The sequence below is a fragment of the Podarcis pityusensis genome, assembly GCF_964106645.2.
Source record: "Podarcis pityusensis genome assembly, chromosome: 3".
Taxonomy (NCBI): Eukaryota; Metazoa; Chordata; class Lepidosauria; order Squamata; family Lacertidae; genus Podarcis; species Podarcis pityusensis.
The window spans coordinates 42216386-42238127 of NC_138026.1; the positions used below are offsets into that span (position 1 = coordinate 42216386).

General features: G+C 43.8%; 1 protein-coding gene and 1 long non-coding RNA gene across 5 annotated transcripts in view; one reads left to right on the plus strand and one right to left on the minus strand.

Moving 5' to 3' along the window:
- Positions 1–835, minus strand: part of LOC308473987 — a 2272-nt gene extending 1437 nt beyond the window's left edge. The window contains exon 1 of one of the 3 annotated variants that reach the window (XR_013984432.1): positions 706–835. This is a non-coding gene — a long non-coding RNA (uncharacterized lncRNA). Of the gene's footprint in view, positions 1–666 lie in introns of all 3 variants that reach the window. The other 2 variants (XR_013984433.1, XR_013984434.1) reach the window with 2 other exon arrangements.
- On the plus strand, positions 801–21244 carry CFAP206 (cilia and flagella associated protein 206). 2 transcript variants are annotated; one of them, XM_080999883.1, is made up of 13 exons: positions 801–835; positions 2408–2516; positions 4078–4161; positions 5433–5523; positions 6146–6334; positions 7818–7976; positions 10983–11191; positions 13349–13468; positions 14320–14518; positions 16676–16816; positions 19704–19897; positions 20253–20396; positions 20970–21244. In XM_080999883.1, the coding sequence occupies exons 2-13, from the start codon at positions 2409–2411 to the stop codon at positions 21198–21200; spliced, it is 1869 nt and encodes a 622-aa protein (XP_080856009.1). In that variant the 5' UTR covers positions 801–835; position 2408; the 3' UTR covers positions 21201–21244. The 2 variants fall into 2 exon arrangements, with proteins under 2 accessions (XP_080856009.1, XP_080856008.1); XM_080999882.1 differs by lacking the exon at positions 801–835 and adding an exon at positions 964–1063.
- Positions 21245–21742: the final 498 nt, after the last annotated feature.

A 21742-nucleotide genomic window follows, 5' to 3' on the forward strand; every position in this document is an offset into this window, starting at 1 on the left:
GTTCTCACAATCTCGTGTGGCTCAGCAGTAACCAGTGTGTCCAACACAGTAGTTCCACAGTAGAGGCTATTAAGAGGGGTGCAGAAAACAGCTTTCAAATGCCTCTTAGGTGGATTTGGGAAGTCACAATCTCTTGAGTTTTGTGTGTTTTAAAACCTAGCACATAGCTGCTAGGACGAGATGCTGCTTTGAAGAACATTTCTCCAGCTGCGTTTCCAGCAAGAGCAACAAAGAATGACAGGCAGACGATGCATCCTCCAGCAGGATGGGACGCGTGCTTGGAGACCCCAGTGGGCTATTACGATTCGCACCGTGTCCTGTCAACCATAGGCATTGCCAGGGCGGACGGGGGCAGCTGCCCTCCCCCCAGATCAAGTAAAACAATAGAAATACTTAACTAACTGACCAATCACGTCGGTCCTGCTCCCCCACAAAAGCCCTGCCTCCCCTAACCAAGTCCTGCCCCACACCAAAAAACCCCCCTAGCTACGCCCATGGATGCAACGGGTGTGTGTGTATGTGAGAAACAGGGGAGGACAGTGGGGTAGGCAAGCGTGGGGACAATAAGCTTCGCGGCGGGGAGGCTGGACCTCACAGAGGTCGGGAGGTGGGTTAAGTTCCCCAGCGAACACGTGTGCGCCCATTCCGAAGACCACTGAGCCTGACCTAAGACCGCGCCGCCTCCGGCCTTCTAGCTCCGCCTACCTCCTAGGCCCCGGCGGTCTCCATGGAGACGCGGCTCTTCGGCGGAAACACGACGCGGGCGCTTCTTCCCTTTCAGGGGCCGAGACTGGAGGCTCCGAGGGCGCCGCGTGAGGCGGGAGGGGAGAGGCAGGTAAATCTCCGTGCTCGTCTTGGGGGGGCGGGGAGAGACTGTTGTTATTTACAGAGACGGGAAAGTCAAGGAGTGGCGGGGGGGGGGAGGAGGGAGAGTTTTACTGGAGCCAGGTGAGCAGACCACATCTTGTTAAATTCCTTCAAGAGGGTCGCCAGTATCCCCTTCCCCCATCTGCTCAGGACTCTGGTGCGTTTCCTTGCTATAGAGAACAAAGACATTACACAGGTGAAGTTTTCCCGCTGCTGCATTTCGGGGGGGGGGGGAGAGAATTAAGCACCTGTTGAACTTCTTCATGTCTGCCGCACAGCTGAGGGGCAAAGGAACCCCACCAAGCGGGAGGAGAAAGGGGGGAATAGAGCGCTGTTTATACCACTAATAATAATAATAGTAGTAGTAGTAGTAGTAGTAGTAGTAGTAAATTTGTATACCGCCCTATATCCGCAGGTCTCAGGGCAGTTACAACATAAAATCACAAAATAGATAACAAAAACAACCCAATAAACTTGCACCCCTCCCCAACATTTAAAAAGGGCATGGGCTGTAATTAACTCTGGAAGCCCAAATAATGTAATGTGGAGCCCAAGGACGGGACACAGCCAGGCAACTCTGCCATGAGTGCCAACATTTTTCTTGTAGCTGTGTATTTTTGTAATATTTTGGCTTAAATTGCCTGGGAGTCAGGAATTCTCACTCTTGTCACTGATAGTACAGTGGTGGGCAACCTCAGGCCCATGTACCAAACATGGCCCACCAGGCCATTTTTAGGAAGTCATACCCACACATCCCGCACCTGATACCATGCATGACATTAGATGTGGTGTGGGTAAAGATGGGACTCCAAAGGAACCATCAGGAGCCAAAGTTCCCGGTTGTTCCTTGGATCCAGCAAGGCACGCTCCCATCCACCCATCTTGTTTACATAATATGATTTTTATTATTAATCACATAAACATCAATATCCATAATAATGAATAAATCATAGTAAATATTAAGATATACATACACACAGCAAATAAGGTGTGTGTGTGTGTATATATAAATATATACACACACACTCTAGCTCTTAATTATAAGTTTAAGAAAAAAGGTGGAAGAATGGAATAAGAACATGTAAAACACAAAAATAATTATAATTTCATCTCATAAAATCAGGATTATCTATTTTATTACATCAGCTTGAACAAAGGTTTTTTGTTTTTTTTTCAAAAGGCAACTGATAAAGTTAAATGCCATAGCTAGTTCACATGAACAAGGCCTGATACATTTTAGAAATACATAAACTGAAGCCTTCCATGGCTTGAGGCAAGCTCAAAAAGAGTGTCAAGCATGCCTCCCTATCTCTCAAAAATGCACAATTTCAAATCTCAATTAAGATACAGGTATGTATAATCCCTAACTAAAGTATTATATAGTATATTGTTTCTTTATGCAGAAGTAGGCAGCTTCTTGAAAACTTAAAAGATTGAGGAAGTTTTAATTGAATGTGCAATCACAATACTGTCAGTTATTCTGTGAAAAAAATTACCATGTATTGTAACAACGTGAGCCCTTCATATCTTGATAATGCAGAATGACTCACTCTCAAGCTGAAAGTGTCATAAAGAATATCATCCGTGAAATAGGACAAGAATGTGCCATGAAAGGTCAAACCGTATCAGAAACTCTGGTGGCATTCATGGTAAGTGCAAAATACACAGTTTGCTAATGCGCTTCATTTAAAAGCTCTTCTTTCTAGCAGTGTTAGAAACTGAAATGTGAAAGCTAGGAGCTAAATGGCACCTTAAACATGGGTGCCACAACAGAATGTCTAGGTGCTCTTTTTTAAACAACAAGAATACCAAGCTGAAAATGAATGAACTGCAGCTAAACCTATCAGTTTGCCTGACGCTGCAGCAATCTCTTGGAAATCGAGGTGGGGGGAATTTCTCCTCTTAGGCCCTCAGCGCCATCAGTGGCAGTTTTAATCTGAAATCTTAGACGCGGTACTGTGCCCAGAGCTCAGAAACTGCTCACGCGAATGAAATTCCCTGTCGCAAAATGCGCCCAGAACAATGGGAGTTTCAAACACTGCTTTCTAGTCATGTTAACATGTCACTCCTGTGGCATTAAAATAATGTTAAAGGAACAGAACATCACAAAACACGATTGTCTTGGGGCTAAAATGCAAGTACAGTGGTACCTCGGGTTACATACACTTCAGGTTGCATACGTTTCAGGTTACAGACTCCGCTAACCCAGAAATATTACCTCAGATTAAGAACTTTGCTTCAGGATGAGAACAGAAATCATGCTCCGGCGGTGCGGCAGCAGCAGGAGGCCCCATTAGCTAAAGTGGTGCTTCAGGTTAAGAACAGTCTCAGATTAAGAACAGACCTCCAGAACGAATTAAGTTCTTAACCTGATGTACCACTGTAACACAAGAGTTATGCAGGCAACCCTTGGAACTCTAGAACCCATGGACAACTAAGGAAGCTGAACGTTGAAAGGTTCAGGACACACAAAAGAAGATGCTTTTTCACACAGCACATAGTTAAACTGAGGAACTCACTTCCAAATGGAGCAATGAGGACCACCTACCTGGATAGTTTGAGAAGAGTATTCATTCAGTGGCTACTAGCCGCAATAGCAGTGCTCCACCTCCACTTGCAGACTGGGAAAGACGCATTGCTTCTTGTACTTTCCACAGTAGTACACCTGCTCTAGCATTTTGCTTCGTGAGCTGGGCAGGTAATGATGACATTTGTATTTACTTCCCCAAATGCCGGGAATGAGGCCCCTATATTTGTTCTCTGGAGCTCACAACCACACTTCTCCAAGCAATGTTTTAAAGGAGGCTAGAACTGAGAGCAGAATAAAACCTCATACTGGGTTGCTGCTATCCAGTGCCACCATAAGGGCTGTACCTCTGGGGCTCTGCTCTATATTTTATTTAATAGAATGATAAATTAACCACTCAACCATTTATTGCATATTTAAAAATCATTTTTAGTTCCCATTGATTTTGATAAAATTTCCAAGTAAGTATGCTTGCTAGGACCAGGAAGTTAGTCCTCATGCCTATTAAATTAAACTGGGAAATGACATTTAGTGGGGAAACCTTGAGCAGTTGGGACATTTAATCTGTTTTATTCTGTGGTTGTATTTGGCAGTAATATATATTTAAGAGCACAAGATAAATATTTAACTGGAAGCCTGGTGTTTTTTCTTTTTGTTTTTGTTTTGTTTCTTTTTACTTATAGGTGAAAGCTGTTGTATTGGATCCAAGGAATGGATTTAATGTGGACAGGACCCTTACAAAGGCTGATGTGCAAAAACTTATTAAGGTAATTTTGTGAATCTAAACATTTGTTTAACTATTTTTATACTGATTTCAATGAACTTACTAAGACTTATCAACAAATTAAAGCAGTCTTTCAAGCAACTCATGAAGTCTGTGGGAATTAAGCAGCCTAACTCTACTCAGGATTGCAGCCTAAATTATTGTTTTGTGTATAGTGTTTACCAAATTAATAAAAACCTATGTTTCAGACCACAAAATCATTTAAAGCCTATGCTCTCAGAGTCATCTAAAGCCACATATCTCTCAGTGATAAACCTTTGACTGCTGTCCATTTTCTCATTATCCGCTGAAATCTCCCCCAACTGCTTCTCCAAACCTGCACAATTGGATCATAATTTTGTATACCCAGTTGATGAACACAAAATATAATGTTTGATTTAAATGTAATGGAAATTTGGCGAGCAGATGACACTTAATGCATTCAGCCATAATAAGTAGAATTTAAAATATGCCTCACATAAATGGCTTTATAAGCACAGCTACATACATATATCATTGCTTCAAACTGTGATACATGCCCTTTTGAGGTGTGTAGGACACCTGAAAGATGAAAATGCTTTGTTCTAAAGAAAGCCTCCTGTGTGTGATTTTGAGGTTGTTAGATATGTTAGATAGATTTTAAGAAGGTGGTTAGACTAGTTCATTGCCACTAGTGAACTAGTATTTCAAGCAACAAATCTCTCTGTGTGTCCGCAGCCTAGTGCTGCTGTATTATGCAGCAACAGGCTGCATGCAGTGGTATATGAGACTGCTTGTGTAGAAGGGATTATTGGTTTCAAGGCTGAGGGCTGCATATTTGCTGCTTTAGAGTGTGTTGAGCTGCTTGCCTCCTCTCTGTATTGAGAATGAGTAGCTTCATGAAGCTATGTGCACTTCAAAGTTCATGCAGCCACCTGGAATCAGGCAATAGCGAAAAATCTAATCCATATTATTCAACTCCACGCAGCAGTCCACTTATTATGCTATTTAGGAACAAGTAAATTACAAAAACTATGAACGTTTTGTGTCTTGAAGCTACATTATGGCAACGCAACATTTTGTTCTTGCAGTGGTGCTTCTCAGCCCCTTAATTTGTTTTCTCAAGTAATGTTTAAGCAAAGGGCACCTTATTTTTTTAAAACTATTAAACTGATGGATTCTGTTTCACATGTATAAATTCTGTAGCATAATGTTTCCAGGTGCCCAACGGTAATATTATTTTAATAATTAGTTAAGGGGCTTGAAATAACTTACATCAACATTTTCTCTTTTTAGCTTTCCATTGAAAGACTGCTTGACACAAGCAATCCATCCCTGGACACTATTAAGATGCAGGTTTATTTTGATATGAACTATATCAGTCGAGGTAATCAATGTGTGGAGTAATTTAATGTGAATATGGTGATGGTACAATCCTATGCATGCTTATTCAGAAGTCACACTGTGTTCAAGAGGACTTGCTGTCTAGTAAATTTACATGGGATTGCAGCCGCAATGTATCTATTCTTGCTACATGTGAAAACTTATAGTTCTGTAATACAATGAAACAGCAAATCCAATAATATGTGAACATGCTAAGAGATGCAATCTATAAGGAGGTTATAAATTAAATTGCCTCTTTAAAAAATATTCAACATTTACTTAACATTAGAACAGTTAATATTTATTGTGCATTTAAAATCCTGGAAGTGCATTTGTGGTTTTTTAAAAGTTATATCCTATACCAATAAATGGAACCGATACATTCCACTGTCTCAATTTACCTACAACTGAGTTTGTGCAATTATGTTACATAGTGCAGTCCTATGTGTGATTACTTGTATGTAAATCTCGGCATGATCACTAGATAATGCCTTAGGATGGCAGCCCTAAGGTATCAGAATGAGAAGAGCATGGGAGGATTTAAGCATGTGAAATATGAGCATTTTCAACTAGCTAAGTTGAAAGTCTGTTGATGCCTATGCATGGTCCTCTGTGTTTCCTCTTAGTTGAGTTAATCAAGGAACAGCATCGTGTTTTGGATTCTCGCCTTGCTCCAGTGGGCAGAGAAATTACAGATAGCCGTGCTCGTACCAGAGAGGAATTGGAAAGTGTTTATCGAAAAATTGTCAGCTATGTCCTGCTGCGCTCTGGCCTTGGATCCCCTACAAACATCAAGGTCATTAGAGAGGCAACTGGTTGGTAACTGTTTCAGATATATGCCGTGAAGAGTTTTGCCAATATGCACTTTACTGTGGTAGTCATTGCATAGGAACTGAGCAACAAGCGGTGGCTAGTTGGGGGACTGTCTTTTTACTTTCTTTTGTTTTGAAGTATTTGTATGCTGCCTCTGTGCCTCAGTATGTACCTGTGGCAGTTCACAGCAAATCTAGAAACAATCCAGAGTATGTATACCTCCCTGGTAAAAAAATTCAAAGAAAACACTCAAAAGCACGTATGCAAATATCTGCTCCAGATAGCAAAACCAGTCTGAGAATAGAACATAATCTGAGAGCCAGAAAAAGACACTTCACATATCCAACAGGCCAAATGCAAGCAACCATCCAACCCTTTCCTGAAGATATGGATATCTTCTGAAGCAGCATTCAACACAGCAAGAAGGGATGCAGACAGAAGGACACAGCCCCTGTGCTGTGTATTAACCAAGTCACAAGTATTGTGGGGTTCTTGGCACTTGACAACTGCCCAAGCTGGCCATTCACCTCCTTACTCACTGTGGCCTTCCATTCAAACTAATTGCTGATAAGGGCATTATACTATTCTGCATACAAGATTCTATACCTGAGATTCTAGGTAGTTCATGCAGAACTTGTAGTCTGGTTGTCTGCTTTAATGCCTTGCACAACTCCATACTTCCCTCCAAGCCTCCATCCCGCTGATGATATTCCTTGACCACTTACTCTTGCATGTCATTCATCTCCATCCTAATCCTTCCTTACACTCTTCAGGTCCTTAACCCCCTCAGTCCCCAAGTCCAAATTATTCCGACTCTTACCTCTTGGAAGGAGTATTAGTAGCGCAGAATTAGCAAATGTCTCCCAATGGCCTTATTCACTGACATTTATACTGGAGGGGGAAAGTGTGTTAAGAGTCTCTAAATTCTGTAGAGGCTCTTGACACACTTTTTTTTTTAGAGAGAGAGAGGGGGGTGGGGCAGTTTAACACACGTAGCTTTGTCCATGTTGAGTGTTAGTTTATTGATTATCCTCTTCAGCCGTCATAAGATTTAGCATTTTATAGCTCTTGGTAAGTTAAAATACTTATACTTAACTATGTCCATAGGACATGTGCAAAGGGGACCGCAACAGGAAGAAAAAGATTGGGAAATTCCCATTCCACAAGCAGAACATTCACAGTTCTTAGGATTCAAGCAATGATCTCCAGCATAGTGGGATCTCAAATGTGAATAAGTATCTTACTATACTAGGGGTGTTTCCATGGAAAATCCAGTAAGATACACCCACACCAGTTACCTGTCGGTGATACCTAAATGATTGATTTGCAAAACGAAGCCCCGACTAGGAGCAACCCAATGTGAACAAATTGTGGTCTCGTCCCCAAATAACTTCTAGTGCTCACCTTTCTGTTTTATTTGATGTTACAGCTGTTGTCTGCCTTTTTTTTTTTTGTATGACATTTTCCAAATTTAATATTTTACAGCTGCCCTGCAGAGTGTCTTCCCTCAAACAGAACTTGCTGCTTTCCTCTCCCTTTCAAAGAAGGAGAAAGAGAGGCAGTTGAAGGAGCTCACCATGATTGTCACAGGAATTCGGTTATTCAACAAGGAGTGTGGGAAGGGAGGAGAAGGCATTGATGAGTGTAGGTATATACTAGTAGGGGCTAAACTTGATGATGTGTCTGTATTAGCCATTTAAGCCACTTTCAAATGTGCAGAAATGCTCAGTGCTGACTGATCACCAATTTTGTAAGTAGTCCCATCTGAATTGCTTCATGCAAATACTGCATTTACCGTATTTTTCGCCCTATAGGATGCACTTTTTCCCCTCCAAAAATGAAGGGGAAATCTGTGTGCGTCCTATGGGGCGAATGCAGGCTTTCTTTTTTTTTTTATTTAAATAATATTTATTCCAAATTTAAAATCACAGAAAAAAAGAAAAGCCATACAGAGTACAAAGAAAATTTTGACCATAACAGAACAAAAAATAAACAAGTATAAAGAACAATAAGATAGAATAAAAAAGAAAACTTAACAAAAAATATAAAAATGTATTAAGTTAAAAATAAAACAAAAGCAGGTTAAACCTTTACATATCCTTTTCCCTTTACTTATTTCCATTGACCTCCTCTCACCTCCCAATTTTGTATTCTAGATCAAATCGTATTTCCAGCAAATCCCTCTAATATTGTTTTCATTTACGTATTTTAAAATTAAAGTAATATAATTAAACCTCCTCTATTTCATCAAGTTCATCAACTCATCTTTGCTTATTCCATTATATCGTATCTACCGAAACGACCTAATATTCTTTTCCCAACCTCCTTCTAACATTCTTTTATATTACAATACTTTTGAAGATATATTTTGAATTTTTTCCAATCTTCTTCCATCGACCCTTCTCCCTGGTCTCGAATTCTGCCGGTCATCTCAGCCAGCTCCATGTAGTCCATCACTTTCATCTGCCATTCTTCTCGGGTGGGCAGTTCTTGTGTCTTCCAGTACTTCCCAATGAGTATTCTTGCTGCTGTTGTAGCATACATAAAGAAAGTTCTATCCTCCCTTCGCACCACTTGGCTGACCATGCCCAGTAGAAAGGCCTCTGGTTTCTTCAGAAAGGTATATTTAAATACCTTTTTCAGTTCATTATATATCATTTCCCAGAAAGCCTTAATCCTTGGGCATGTCCACCAAAGGTGAAAAAATGTACCCTCTGTCTCTTTACATTTCCAACATTTACTGTCTGGCAAATGATAGATTTTTGCTAGCTTGACTGGGGTTAAGTACCACCTGTAAATCATTTTCATTATATTCTCTCTTAAGGCATTACAAGCCGTAAATTTCATACCTGTGGTCCATAACTGTTCCCAGTCAGCAAACATAATATTATGTCCAAAATCTTGTGCCCATTTAATCATAACAGATTTAACCGTTTCATCCTGTGTATTCCATTTCAGCAGCAAGTTATACATTCTTGATAAATTCTTAGTTTTAGGATCTAACAGTTCTGTTTCCAATTTTGATTTTTCCTCCTGGAAACCAATCTTTTTATCTAGGTTATATACCTCCCTTATTTGATAGTAATGAAGCCAGTCTCGAACCTTCGTTTTTAATTTGTCAAAACTCTGCAGCTTTAGTTTGTCACCATCTTGTTCTAAAATTTCACAATATTTTGGCCAATTTGTCTCCATGTTAGTTTTTTTTCAGAGCCTTAGCCTCCATTGGTGACAGCCACCTTGGTGTTTTACTTTCCAACAAATCCTTATATCTCACCCAGACATTAAACAATGCTTTCCTGACAATATGGTTCTTAAAGGCCTTATGTGCTTTAACCTTGTCATACCATAAATATGCATGCCATCCAAAGACATTGTCAAAACCTTCTAAGTCCAAAATGTCCGTGTTTTCAAGAAGCAGCCAATCTTTCAGCCAGCAAAATGCGGCTGATTCATAATAAAGTTTAAGGTCTGGCAGGGCAAATCCACCTCTTTCTTTAGCATCAGTTAAAATCTTAAATTTTATTCTTGGTTTCTTGCCCTGCCAGACAAATCTCGAAATATCTCTCTGCCATTTCTTGAAACAGTCCATCTTGTCCAAGGGCGAATGCAGGCTTTCGCTGAAGCTTGGAGAGCGAGAGGGGTCGGTGCGCTTCAGGAAGCTATCAGCAAGCCTGGGGAGCCCGCGGGAGTTCCCGCAGGGCTCCCTAGGCTGCGGATAGCAGCCTGCTTCCCGGAGTGTGGGGCGCGCTGAAAGCAGAGCGCCCGGCGCTTCGGGCACACATCCGCAGCCTAGGGAGCCCTGGGGGGGGGGGAAATAATTTTTTTTCTTTACCCCCCCCCCAAAAAAAAACCTAGGTGCGTCCTATGGGCCGGTGTGTCCTATAGGGCGAAAAATACAGTAAGTTGATCTTCCAAATGAGATGTGATAACATGCTGTTCAGCTGCAGGTTAACTTTATTGAATATCTTCAAAATTGATAATCTGTACTATATTATCTATTAAAAACTCTGTTAAATTGGCTTGTTGTAAAGCCTTTCATAGGATTTTTATATATTTATATAAAATAGAAAGCCGTGTTAGCCCCCTGAGAGAAAAAAGAAATGTTTTTTAGTCTCACCATGAGACTAACTTTAAATAAGTTTCGTATTAGAAAAATAGTGTGAGCTTTCAGAGGTGACAACATACTACTTCAGATGCTTATTTTTGGAACTAGGAGAAGCAAGGTGGAAAAGTCAGTTAGCATATGATAGTTTATTGACTAAAACCCAGTACTTTTAAAAGGTTATTGACCCAAACCAGGATCCAAAGATGCCAGCAATGTGTGCTTAAGAGTCCTTTTGCAGATGCCCAGTCTTTTCTGCAGTCATTCAAACTACGGTATGTTGGATGCTCTTCTGAGTTCTCTCAGTCCTCAAGAGAGACCTTTCAGGGCAGGCAAGGGCGTTCAAGAGGAAGGGAACCCACAAAAGCCTTGGTGTGCTCATATGGAAGGCTCCATGCATCTCTTTGGATGTCAGCCCTGTTTATTATAGACAGAAATAGGTGGGGAAAATGCTTGTGGTTAGTTACTGAATTTGAGGTTGGCATGCTTAGTACGGTAATTACTGCCATGTCCCTTCTATATGTTTCAAACCAACCCTGTGTCAACAGTACCAGCTATTCTGAATGAAGCTATCCCAGCAGCCAACCACCATGTAGAAATAGAACTGCAAGCTTCCAAGGATTTGGCATACCAGTACACAGCCTTGATTGAAATGATGCACCTGAGTCAAAATGCTGAGATAGAACTTAAAACGACAATGTTAAAAGAAGTCCTGTACAACGTGAGACAACACGAGGCTTTCCTCTGCATCATTCTGGTAAGGTTGTTTTATACTTTGCATCCCTTCTAGAATGCTGGCATATACAGTGGTACCTCGGGTTACATACCGTATTTTTCGCTCCATTGGATGCACCGGACCATAGGACTGTCAGTATCTTCAGCTCACAGGCAGAGGTACCTGGCCTCCCCCGAGGCAATTGAGCGAGATACTGTGTTTACCGTCCGTCTGCGACCCCGGCAGGCTAGGTAAACAAACCCGGCGATTCTTCTCATTAGTCGTGAGATAGAACACACCCTCTGCTTCTCTGCTTCTCTCTCCCTCCCTGCATTCTCCCAGGGAGGAGAAATGAGACAGACAGGAGTCCTTTCTACATGTTTTATTCCTGTCACTCAACAGTACATAGAAATGTGACTGCACCCTTCAGTCTCCATCAGAAGAGTCTCAACACTCCTCCCCTGTACTTCCAGCACAGGTCAGATGACACACTGAGCTAACATCCGGTGCTCAGTACAGAGAATAGGCTCCACCTTTTCTCCAACAGTACATCTGCAAACCTGTTTTGCATTCCAGCCATCTGGAGCTGGCTTTTGCCTTGGTGCTTTTTCCCAACAAGGACGCACCGGATCATAGGAGGGGGAGAACAGGGAAAATTTTTTTTTTCTTGTTCTCCCCCTCTAAAACAAGGTGCGTTCAAGGTACATTCACCAGAGCTTGTGGGGCTGGCAGTGGGGGGAAGCGCTGCTTTCCCCCACCGCCAGCCTCAAAGATCCCTGAAGCCTTTGGAGCACAGCGCCCCGCTGCCCTGCACAGGTTTGCGCGCAGCCGTCCCCAAGCTAGAGCAGCGAAACGGAGCCCTCCGTCTCGCTGTTCTGGCTTGGGAACAGCCTTGCTAGCTTCTGCAGGACAGCGGGGTGAAGGCACCCCACTGCCCTGCAGAGGTTTGCGCGCAGCCGTCCCCAAGCTAGAGCAGCGAGACGGAGCGCTCCGCAGTGCTCCGTCTTCCTGTTCTGGCTTTGGGCTTAGCGGCGCAGCCTGCATTCACTCTATAGGACGCACACACATTTCCCCTTAATTTTTGGAGGGGGAAATGTGCGTCCTATAGAACGAAAAATTCGGTATGCTTCAGGTTACATATACTTCAGGTTACAGACTCCGCTAACCCAGAAACAGTGCTTCAGGTTAAGAACTTTGCTTCAGGATGAGAACAGAAATCGTGCTCCGGTGGCGCGGCAGCAGCAGGAGGCCCCATTAGCTAAAGTGGTGCTTCAGGTTAAGTACAGTTTCAGGTTAAGTACAGACCTCCCGAACGAATTAAATACTTAACCCGAGGTACCACTGTACATTAATTGTGCCCGTAAGCTTTTTGTATACTTATAACTATGCTTATTAAATTTATATACAGTATTGCCCTTCATTTGAAGATCACAGGGCAGTTTGCAACATAAAAATAAATTAAAAACCCAAATACAAAACACAACAAAAAACCACCTATAATCCACCCACTCCCCTGAGACATTTAAAAGACCACAGATTGTTTAATCAGCGATTAAACAATGGCCTGGTTGAAGAAGAATGTTATTGCTTGGTGCCTAAAGATCTGTAATAAAGGAGCCAGGTGAGCCTTCCTGGGGAGAACATTCAACAAACAGGAAACCACCATAGAAAAGGCCTGTTTTCATGTTGCCACCCTCTGGACCTCTCATGGAGGGGTCACAGAAAGAAGGGCCTCAGTTGATTATCATTCCTTTGGTACATATCTTTAGACACTAGGCAAAAACATGCCTCTTCTCCCAGGCCTTTGTCTAATTAAACAATCTGTGGCCTTTTAAACTGTGGCGGTGGGGGGTAAGAAGTGTCATTCTCTGCAGTACATGAAGCAATGTAGGAGTACATGTCCAGATGACTGAGAATCTAATTGGAGATTATCTGTGTGTGTGTGTGTGTGTGTGTGTGTGTGTGTGTGTTCCATCCCATATTTCATTTAAAGAGCTCAAGATGGCATACATGGTTCTCTCCCTGCCCCCTGCTTTGTCCCATTATTTATCCTCACAACAACCCTGGGACATTGGTTAGGCTTGGAGATACTGACTGCCTCAAGGCCACTCAACGAGCTAAGGTAGATGTGGTAGATTCAATGAACTGTGGAAATGTCCTGAATTTCCATTGGTAATCTGCTGTATGCTGTCTTTTCAGTCTGATGTGATCACATGTGCACAAGAAGTTGATATGATGCAGAAGCAGTTTGCAGCACAGATGGAGCACTTAAAAAGTATTGTTCAGGCAAAGACAGCAGTGCCTACGTCTCTGGTTTATGTAAGTTCCTAAATTGCAAGAATAGCTTGTGTTTGTGTGCTGAGTTAGTGACACAGACCTCTTTTACACCGAGAGACAGAGAGAGCCTGGATCCTTGCCTTTCTGTTCAGCTAGTCCAAGGGAGTTTTGAGCTTGTTGATAGTGCTGAGAGAGAGGTCTTGACCTGCCCCGGCCCCCGCCCCCGATGTTTTCCCAATTTCAACTGCCCCCAGGAACTATACAATTTGTTACATACAACAAAGCATACAGGTGCCCATATGATACCATAGAGCATATTGGGGTGGGGTATTCAGATTAGGGAAATAATCCATTACAGGGACAGGGGAGAATTAACCCACCCAGCATCTTCATGCAGCTTTATTTAAAACAAAAAACCCTGCAGGACATCAGATCTCCTGTCATCGTAGCAAGTTTGTCTCTAGGATTTTACACAGAGCTGCTAAAAAAGAAAGTACTGTAAGTTCTGTAGGTTTGTACAGATAGCTTTCTGTCAGTTTAACAGCATGAAAATTCCCTGTTCTCTGTTTAACTTTCATCAGAGGAATCTATTGCTTTATTGTATACAAGGAGTATATATCCTGGCAGTGTGATAGTCTTTGGTCCTATGCTGTGCTAGAAATAACATAAAGAAATCAGGGATGCATGTTAAGGAGAGGAGAGAGTGTAAATATTCCTTCAAAAATCCTTTACAATTAAAATTGTTAGGGTTTAAGATCATGAATTGCACCCCCTGCTTTTGTCTCCTCACCTGTAGAGTATATATAAAGAACAGCAGACTACATACTTTTGGTAAGCAGGCAGCATAATTTTGCAAATACAATTTCAATTTCTTTGTTTTTTCCCCCTCCCAGCCTATATTTATTGCACTTTCTAACCTTTGGACCAGTTTTCAAGACGAGATCCTGGTGCTGAGTTTCCTCAATAACTTGACTATCAATCTCCAGCAGTTCCTAGGAGCCCATTCAGTTATTTTTCCAGAAGATGTGATGGAATCTCTTCTTGAAGATGTTATTGTAAAAACTGATGAGGAAAGGTTAAAAGAAAGTGCTGGTACTAAAACCATAATTATGCATTTTGAATTAATGTATAAATTCCATGGAATACTCTTGCTATCTTCAGATTCTTAGCCCTTTGAGAGCTAGAGCTTCCATTTTATTGCTAAATAAGGATCGTGTGTCATAAAAACCACCGAGCCTCTTTGGCTTGCTGATTGGAAGGTTGGTGGTTCGAATCCCCACAACGGAGTGAGCTCCCATTGCTCTGTCCCAGCTCCTGCCAACCTAGCAGTTCAAAAGCACACCAGTGCAAGTAGATAAATGGGTACTGCTGTGGTGGGAAGGAAAACAGTGTTTCCGTTTGCTCTGGTTTCTGTCATGGTGTCCGTTGTGCCAGAAGCGGTTTAGTCAGACTGGCCACATGACCCGGAAAGCTGTCTGTGGACAAATGCCGGCTTCCTCGGCCTGAAGCAAGTTGAGCGCCACACCCCATAGTCGCTTTGACTGGACTTAACCATCCGGGGGTCCTTTACCTTTTGCCTTTACCATGTGTCATGCACTTATGGCTATATATATATATATATATATATATATTAAAAAATTGTATATTAAAAATATATATATATAAAAATATATAAAAATATATATATAATAAAAAATTGTATGGCTGCCCAATAACATATGTTTTCTGGGTTGCTCTTAGAAAATTAAAATAAAAAAATAAAATGCAGTATCAAAACCTCCTGTTCCGCAAACTATTCCTAAGCCCACACTATAGCCTCATCTTTCTAGAACATCTGAAAATAGTAAGTCTTTCACATACTGCTGCTTTTTTATTCAATCTTGAACATGGTGTACATACCTCCTCTTCCTCCATGAAACACATAATATGCAACATAAGCCCTACACAGGGAGGCTATGTAGTGCCATGCACACAGTTTTCCAACACACACATGAATTGGAACACTTGTCTAGTAAGCGTCAGAACCATGCCATGTCTGTTCTGTGTGTGGAATGAGTATCTTGTATACTCCTGGCCTTAAAAGCTGTGCTATGATTCTGTTGTTCTCATGCAAAGCAGAAGCATTTCCTTCTAAGCTGAGTGTGGTGAGACCTAGTCTATAAACACTAATTACTGGGAAGTTAGCTGCTGCATGTAACTTTGTTAGTTTCCGAGTCAGAATCTGCTCATAGTTTCAACTAAGAGATCTGGGAAGAAACAGCAGTGGTTTTTATTTATTTTTTAAAAATATTTTTTATAATATTTTTTAAAAAGTTTTAAATATTTAAAAAATATTTTTAGTACACAGGGTTGTCATCTTTAACAGAGCTTGCTGTGTACTTCCCCAGATACTTACCGAGTCTGTACATTGGTAAGGAAACACATTATTCCATAGGTGCCACCACTGGCGGAGGAAGAAGAGTATGGGGGGAGTGCACTGGCCCTGGCAGTGCGATCCCAGCAGGTGCCATCGCAGCTGCTCCCCCCGCCTGCGCTGGGTGCCACGCCCCCACAGGCAATGTGCCCTGCCCCCGCCTGCTCTCCGTCCCTCGGTGCTGGAGCATGAAGCTCCGCCACTGGGTGCCACATGGGTACAGGAATGTCTTCTCTGAGGGAAACCTTAAACAGCAAAAGGTTACTTGGGTCTTTGTTTTTTGCTGCAGCTGTTTTGATGAATTGTGTTATTGTTTGGGGGAAAATAGTTTTAAAAGAAATGTTTTGTGAGCTGTTCTGAGGGCCAATATTGTGGATATAAGTAATAAATAAAAGTTGCCCTGAACCTTCCCACCTAATATGAAATACTAGATTATTCAGTACCTCACTAGGTACTTGTGCCATGGGATTCAGTGGTCTCAACCTTACCCAGTAACCATGTGTATACATGGGTATGATCTGGGGTGTTTCTAGGTAGGACCTCAATGTTGCAAATGGGTTATTGAGATACAGCAAATGGGTCCTTGGCAACAGGTTTTTAACATCATATTCCCCCCAGAAAGGGAACATCTTGATTAAATGCTGGGGGGTGGGGGAAATATACTCTTGTCATTTTTACACCAACAATATTGTGTGGACATTGCAACTAATAATAATAATAAAAATCTGCACGCATAAGCAATTTTCTCCTGCAATAAATACCTGTCTAGAAGCACTCCCATTTTTTTCTGATACTGAAAATATATCCTAAGCTGCTGTTTTTTTTATATATTTCAGATAGCAAAGTAAATCCTGCCGACTTTACCGTAGAAGAATGGCTCTTCCCAGAAACCACCATTAATTTCAGCCAAGTGCAAATTCAGTACCATGGGTTTTGTGCTTACACTTTTGCCGTGAAAGATGGTCTTCTTATCCCAGGTTTGCCAATTGTAGATAAGTCCCGTTTGCTTTTGAAAGAGCATTCTTACTGCTTCATATTATGCTTTAAGTTGTAGACTGCCTTGCTTTATTTTTATAGAAGTTTGGTGTATAAATAAAATAAAAATACCTGACATATAAGAAGCTTGCCACCCAAACTACTGGGGCTTGGCTTATAAATGGAGATGGAGAAGAATTTGAGGCAGTAGGAATGTGGGGGTGAGGAGGGAAGGAACAGTGACAAGCATTTGGTAGGCGGGAGATAAAGCTGAGGAAGGGAATTAGAAAACTGGTATACACAGTGGTGGTAGCTGGGACAGAGAAACTACGGAAAGGAAGACCACACATATCAACAAGACAAGGGCAAATCCAATCAGTGCCAGTCTACTGGAAACTACCGTATTTTTCGCACCATAGGACGCACCGGACAATAGGACGCACTTTGTTTTAGAGGGGGGAGAACAAGAAAAAAAATTTCTCCCCCTCTCTGCCCAGCGCCCCTTCAGCGAAGTGGCAGGAGGCGCTGCGCAGAGAGGGGGAGAACTTTCCCCCTCTTGTTTTCCCGCTCTAAAACAAGGTGCCGTTTAAGGTGCGTTCAGGCGGCTACCTTGGAAGCCTGGAGAGCGAGAGGGGGCGGTGTGCACTGACCCCTCTCGCTCTCCAGGCTTCAGGTTCATTTCGACCTGCTCTTTGGGGCTGGCGGGGGGAAGCCCACCACCAGCCCCAAAGAGCAGGTCAGGGAGCAGCGGAAAGGTGCAGCAGAGAGGCTCCTGCCATAGCCGCCCGTCACCTCTCCAGCCGGGAGAGCGCGCGCGGGGCTAAAGCAGCCCCCTGCGACCCTCTCCTGGCTGGAGAGGTGACGGGCGGCTATTGAGGCTCTTGCCATAGCCGCCCGTCACCTCTCCAGCCGGGAGAGCGCGCGCGGGGCTAAAGCAGCCCCCCGCGACCCTCTCCCGGCTGGAGAGGTGACGGGCGGCTATGGCAGGAGCTTCTATAGCCGCCCGTCACCTCTCCAGCAGCCCCACGCGCGCTCTCCCGGCTGGAGAGGTGACGGGCGGCTATGGCAGGAGCTTCTATAGCCGCCAGTCACCTCTCCAGCAGCCCCGCGCGCGCTCTCCCGGCTGGAGAGGTGACGGGCGGCTATGGCAGGAGCCTCAATAGCCGCCCGTCACCTCTCCAGCCGGGAGAGGGTCGCGGGGTGCCCGCCCGCGCTCTCCCGGCTGGAGAGGTGACGGGCGGCTATAGAAGCTCCTGCCATAGCCGCCCGTCACCTCTCCAGCCGGGAGAGCGCGCGCAGGGCTAAAGCAGCCCCCCGCGACCCTCTCCTGGCTGGAGAGGTGACGGGCGGCTATTGAGGCTCTTGCCATAGCCGCCCGTCACCTCTCCAGCCGGGAGAGCGTGCGCGGGGCTAAAGCAGCCCCCCACGACCCTCTCCCGGCTGGAGAGGTGACGGGCGGCTATGGCAGGAGCTTCTATAGCCGCCCATCACCTCTCCAGCAGCCCTGCGACCCTCTCCCGGCTGGAGAGGTGACGGGCGGCTATGGCAAGAGCCTCAATAGCCGCCCGTCACCTCTCCAGCCGGGAGAGGGTCGCGGGGTGTCCGCGCGCGCTCTCCCGGCTGGAGAGGTGACGGGCGGCTATAGAAGCTCCTGCCATAGCCGCCCGTCACCTCTCCAGCCGGGAGAGCGCGCGTGGGGCTAAAGCAGCCCCCCGCGACCCTCTCCTGGCTGGAGAGGTGACGGGCGGCTATAGAAGCTCCTGCCATAGCCGCCCGTCACCTCTCCAGCCGGGAGAGCGCGCGCAGGGCTAAAGCAGCCCCCCGCGACCCTCTCCTGGCTGGAGAGGTGACGGGCGGCTATTGAGGCTCTTGCCATAGCCGCCCGTCACCTCTCCAGCCGGGAGAGCGCGCGCGGGGCTAAAGCAGCCCCCCACGACCCTCTCCCGGCTGGAGAGGTGACGGGCGGCTATGGCAGGAGCTTCTATAGCCGCCCATCACCTCTCCAGCAGCCCTGCGACCCTCTCCCGGCTGGAGAGGTGACGGGCGGCTATGGCAAGAGCCTCAATAGCCGCCCGTCACCTCTCCAGCCGGGAGAGGGTCGCGGGGTGCCCGCGCGCGCTCTCCCGGCTGGAGAGGTGATGGGCGGCTATAGAAGCTCCTGCCATAGCCGCCCGTCACCTCTCCAGCCGGGAGAGCGCGCGCAGGGCTAAAGCAGCCCCCCGCGACCCTCTCCCGGCTGGAGAGGTGACGGGCGGCTATTGAGGCTCTTGCCATAGCCGCCCGTCACCTCTCCAGCCGGGAGAGCGTGCGTGGGGCTAAAGCAGCCCCCCACGACCATCTCCCGGCTGGAGAGGTGACGGGCGGCTATTGAGGCTCTTGCCATAGCCGCCCGTCACCTCTCCAGCCGGGAGAGGGTCGCGGGGCTATGGCGTCTTCGCTCCATAGGACGCACACACATTTTCCCTTCATTTTTGAAGGGAAAAAAGTGCGTCCTATAGAGCGAAAAATACGGTAATTCTCTTGGTTGGAGAGAAGAGGGATGTTGGAGCCTCCACTGCTTTAACAGCACCCTGTTTAGAATTCCATTCAAAGCATAAATTTGTATTTTTTTGTTCAGCAAAGAAACTAGAATTTAACAGTGCAATTTTTAAAAGGGCATTACTCTTTTTACTGAAGTAATCCACATTATGCAGGATTAGCTATGAAATACTTTACTCTTGTTCTTAGTTCATAGAAAGTGATTTGCTGAGGGAGAGCATGGTTTAAAGTTGACTGAATTTTCAGACAGGTTAGAACTAGAGCCATTCTTAATTTCAAAAGTGAAAACACTATAATCTGCATCAGGAATGTCATGAAGAAATCCTCTGTTCTTTTGTGCTTTGTTGTCAGCGAACCTTGCTGTTGGAATCCTGAAGTTTCGGGAGAAATATTATGCCTTTAGTTCCAAGGAAGCGGCATATAATTTTGCCAAGAATCCAGAGAAATGCGTTAAGATGATTGCAGAAAAAGCAAAGGAATCTGCAGAGCTTATTCAGCTGCTTGAACTTCATCAGCAATTTGAATCCCTTGCCCCTTATTCTCAGGTATTCAACACATTTATCCTTTACTTATTTAGGCCACTCCAAGAAAGCTTCATTCTAGAGAAAAGCCAAATAAGAGGCAATATGAGAGAACTTACACATAGCATGGAGAAAGTGGCTAGAGGAAAGTTCTTCTCCCTCTCAAAATGTGTAGATATCCAAGGAAGATGAATGCTGGAAGATTCAGAAGAGATAAGAGAAACTACTCCTTCACACAGCACATAGTTAAACTATGGAGTTCTGTCCCACAGGAGGTAGTCATGTCCGCCAACATGGATGGTTTTCTTTATCTAATGCTTGGTTGGAAGGTGAAAATGTGGAAATAAAAAATAGCTATTCCTTTTTGTTGTTGTTACAGATCAGAGCCAAAGACAAGAAGAGTATGAAACCCATCACAAAATGTGACACCAGTACTCAGACGGACATCCATATTTTGCCACCAAATATTGTGAAGAACTATGAGTGGAATGAATGGGAACTGAGAAGAAAAGCCATCAAACTGGTTTGTGTCAACATGATTTGAGAGATTAGTTCAGACAAACTACAAATAACAATTACCTCTCAGATCTTTTCAGACTTAACTCCATGCATTTGACCTTAAATTTTTGAGCCCCTCCGTCTTTTGTTTTCAGCTTTGTTTGGAATAGCATAGTGCAACATTCATGCTGAAGCTTTTACTTTGTTACTTTAAAATGTCTAAACTTCCCTTCATCGTGTCTGGGTGGTGTACAATAATGATAATATAAATAAATATATAAACATCATAACAATAAAACTGACAGGTAACAAACCTATGAAGCAGACAGTGGCAGTAAAATGAATTAAAATGCCTGGGCAAACAAAAAGAAGTCTTGATCTTGCACCAAAGAAATGGAAAGTGCTTTCCCCTTGCTAGTTCATTGTTGACATAGGCTTTATACACATCCTAGAATTTGATCAGTTTATTCAATCCACCCTTGATAAGAAAGTATAAATCATTTATAAGTCTTTCAGGCAGTGCAATCCTTTAACATAATCTCACATTATGTTAAATGCAACTGTGATTATTCTTTTATCTTTGTTTTTTTATATTCAGGCAAACTTGCGCCAAAAGCTAACTCACTCAGTGCAGACCAATCTAAGTCACATGAGAAGGGACAACTGCAGCCAGGTGTACCCACTGAAGGATAATGGCACACAGACCAAGCGTGAAAGCAATACTAATGTACCCAAGCCTCAGATTTTCCTGGCTGGTCTCCGTGGAGGAACACCTCCAACTACCCGCATGATCAAAATCAACTTAACAAGAGCAGTTGATGAAACATAAATGACAAGTCCTTCAATAAATGAACTTTAAAAACAAAAAGCAAATTCATTGTGCCTCATTCTTTGTTCTATTATTTCAAAGGCAATCTTTGTATCATTAATGGGGCCAGATGAAAGGTATCATGGGTAAGTTGAGTCTTCTATCCCCAGCCTTGTCCCATTGTAGCATCCTGTATTGGAAGGTGCAGTACTAGCTATATTTGTGGACTGCTACTCCTCACCATGCAATGCTCCCAGCTATCCTGTGTCAATCTTAGCAATTAGCCCTCCCATTATGAACACCTTTTTTCCCTTCTTTTTGAGGGGACAACGGGAAATTCACTTTTCCTTTGGTCTTGGATTTCATCTTAAGAAATATTTCGCATGACTGTAATTGAGCTAAAGACACTGAAATTCTGCTTCCTTGAGGCCTGACTGTAAAGTGTAAAGTAGTGAAGAAATCTAGAATTTTAGTGTCGGCGTTTCCTGCTTGGAAACAAAAGGCAGAGGCAAAGTCCCGACTCAGAATGAGTCGGGTATCATTTTGCATTGAAAATGCGTTTT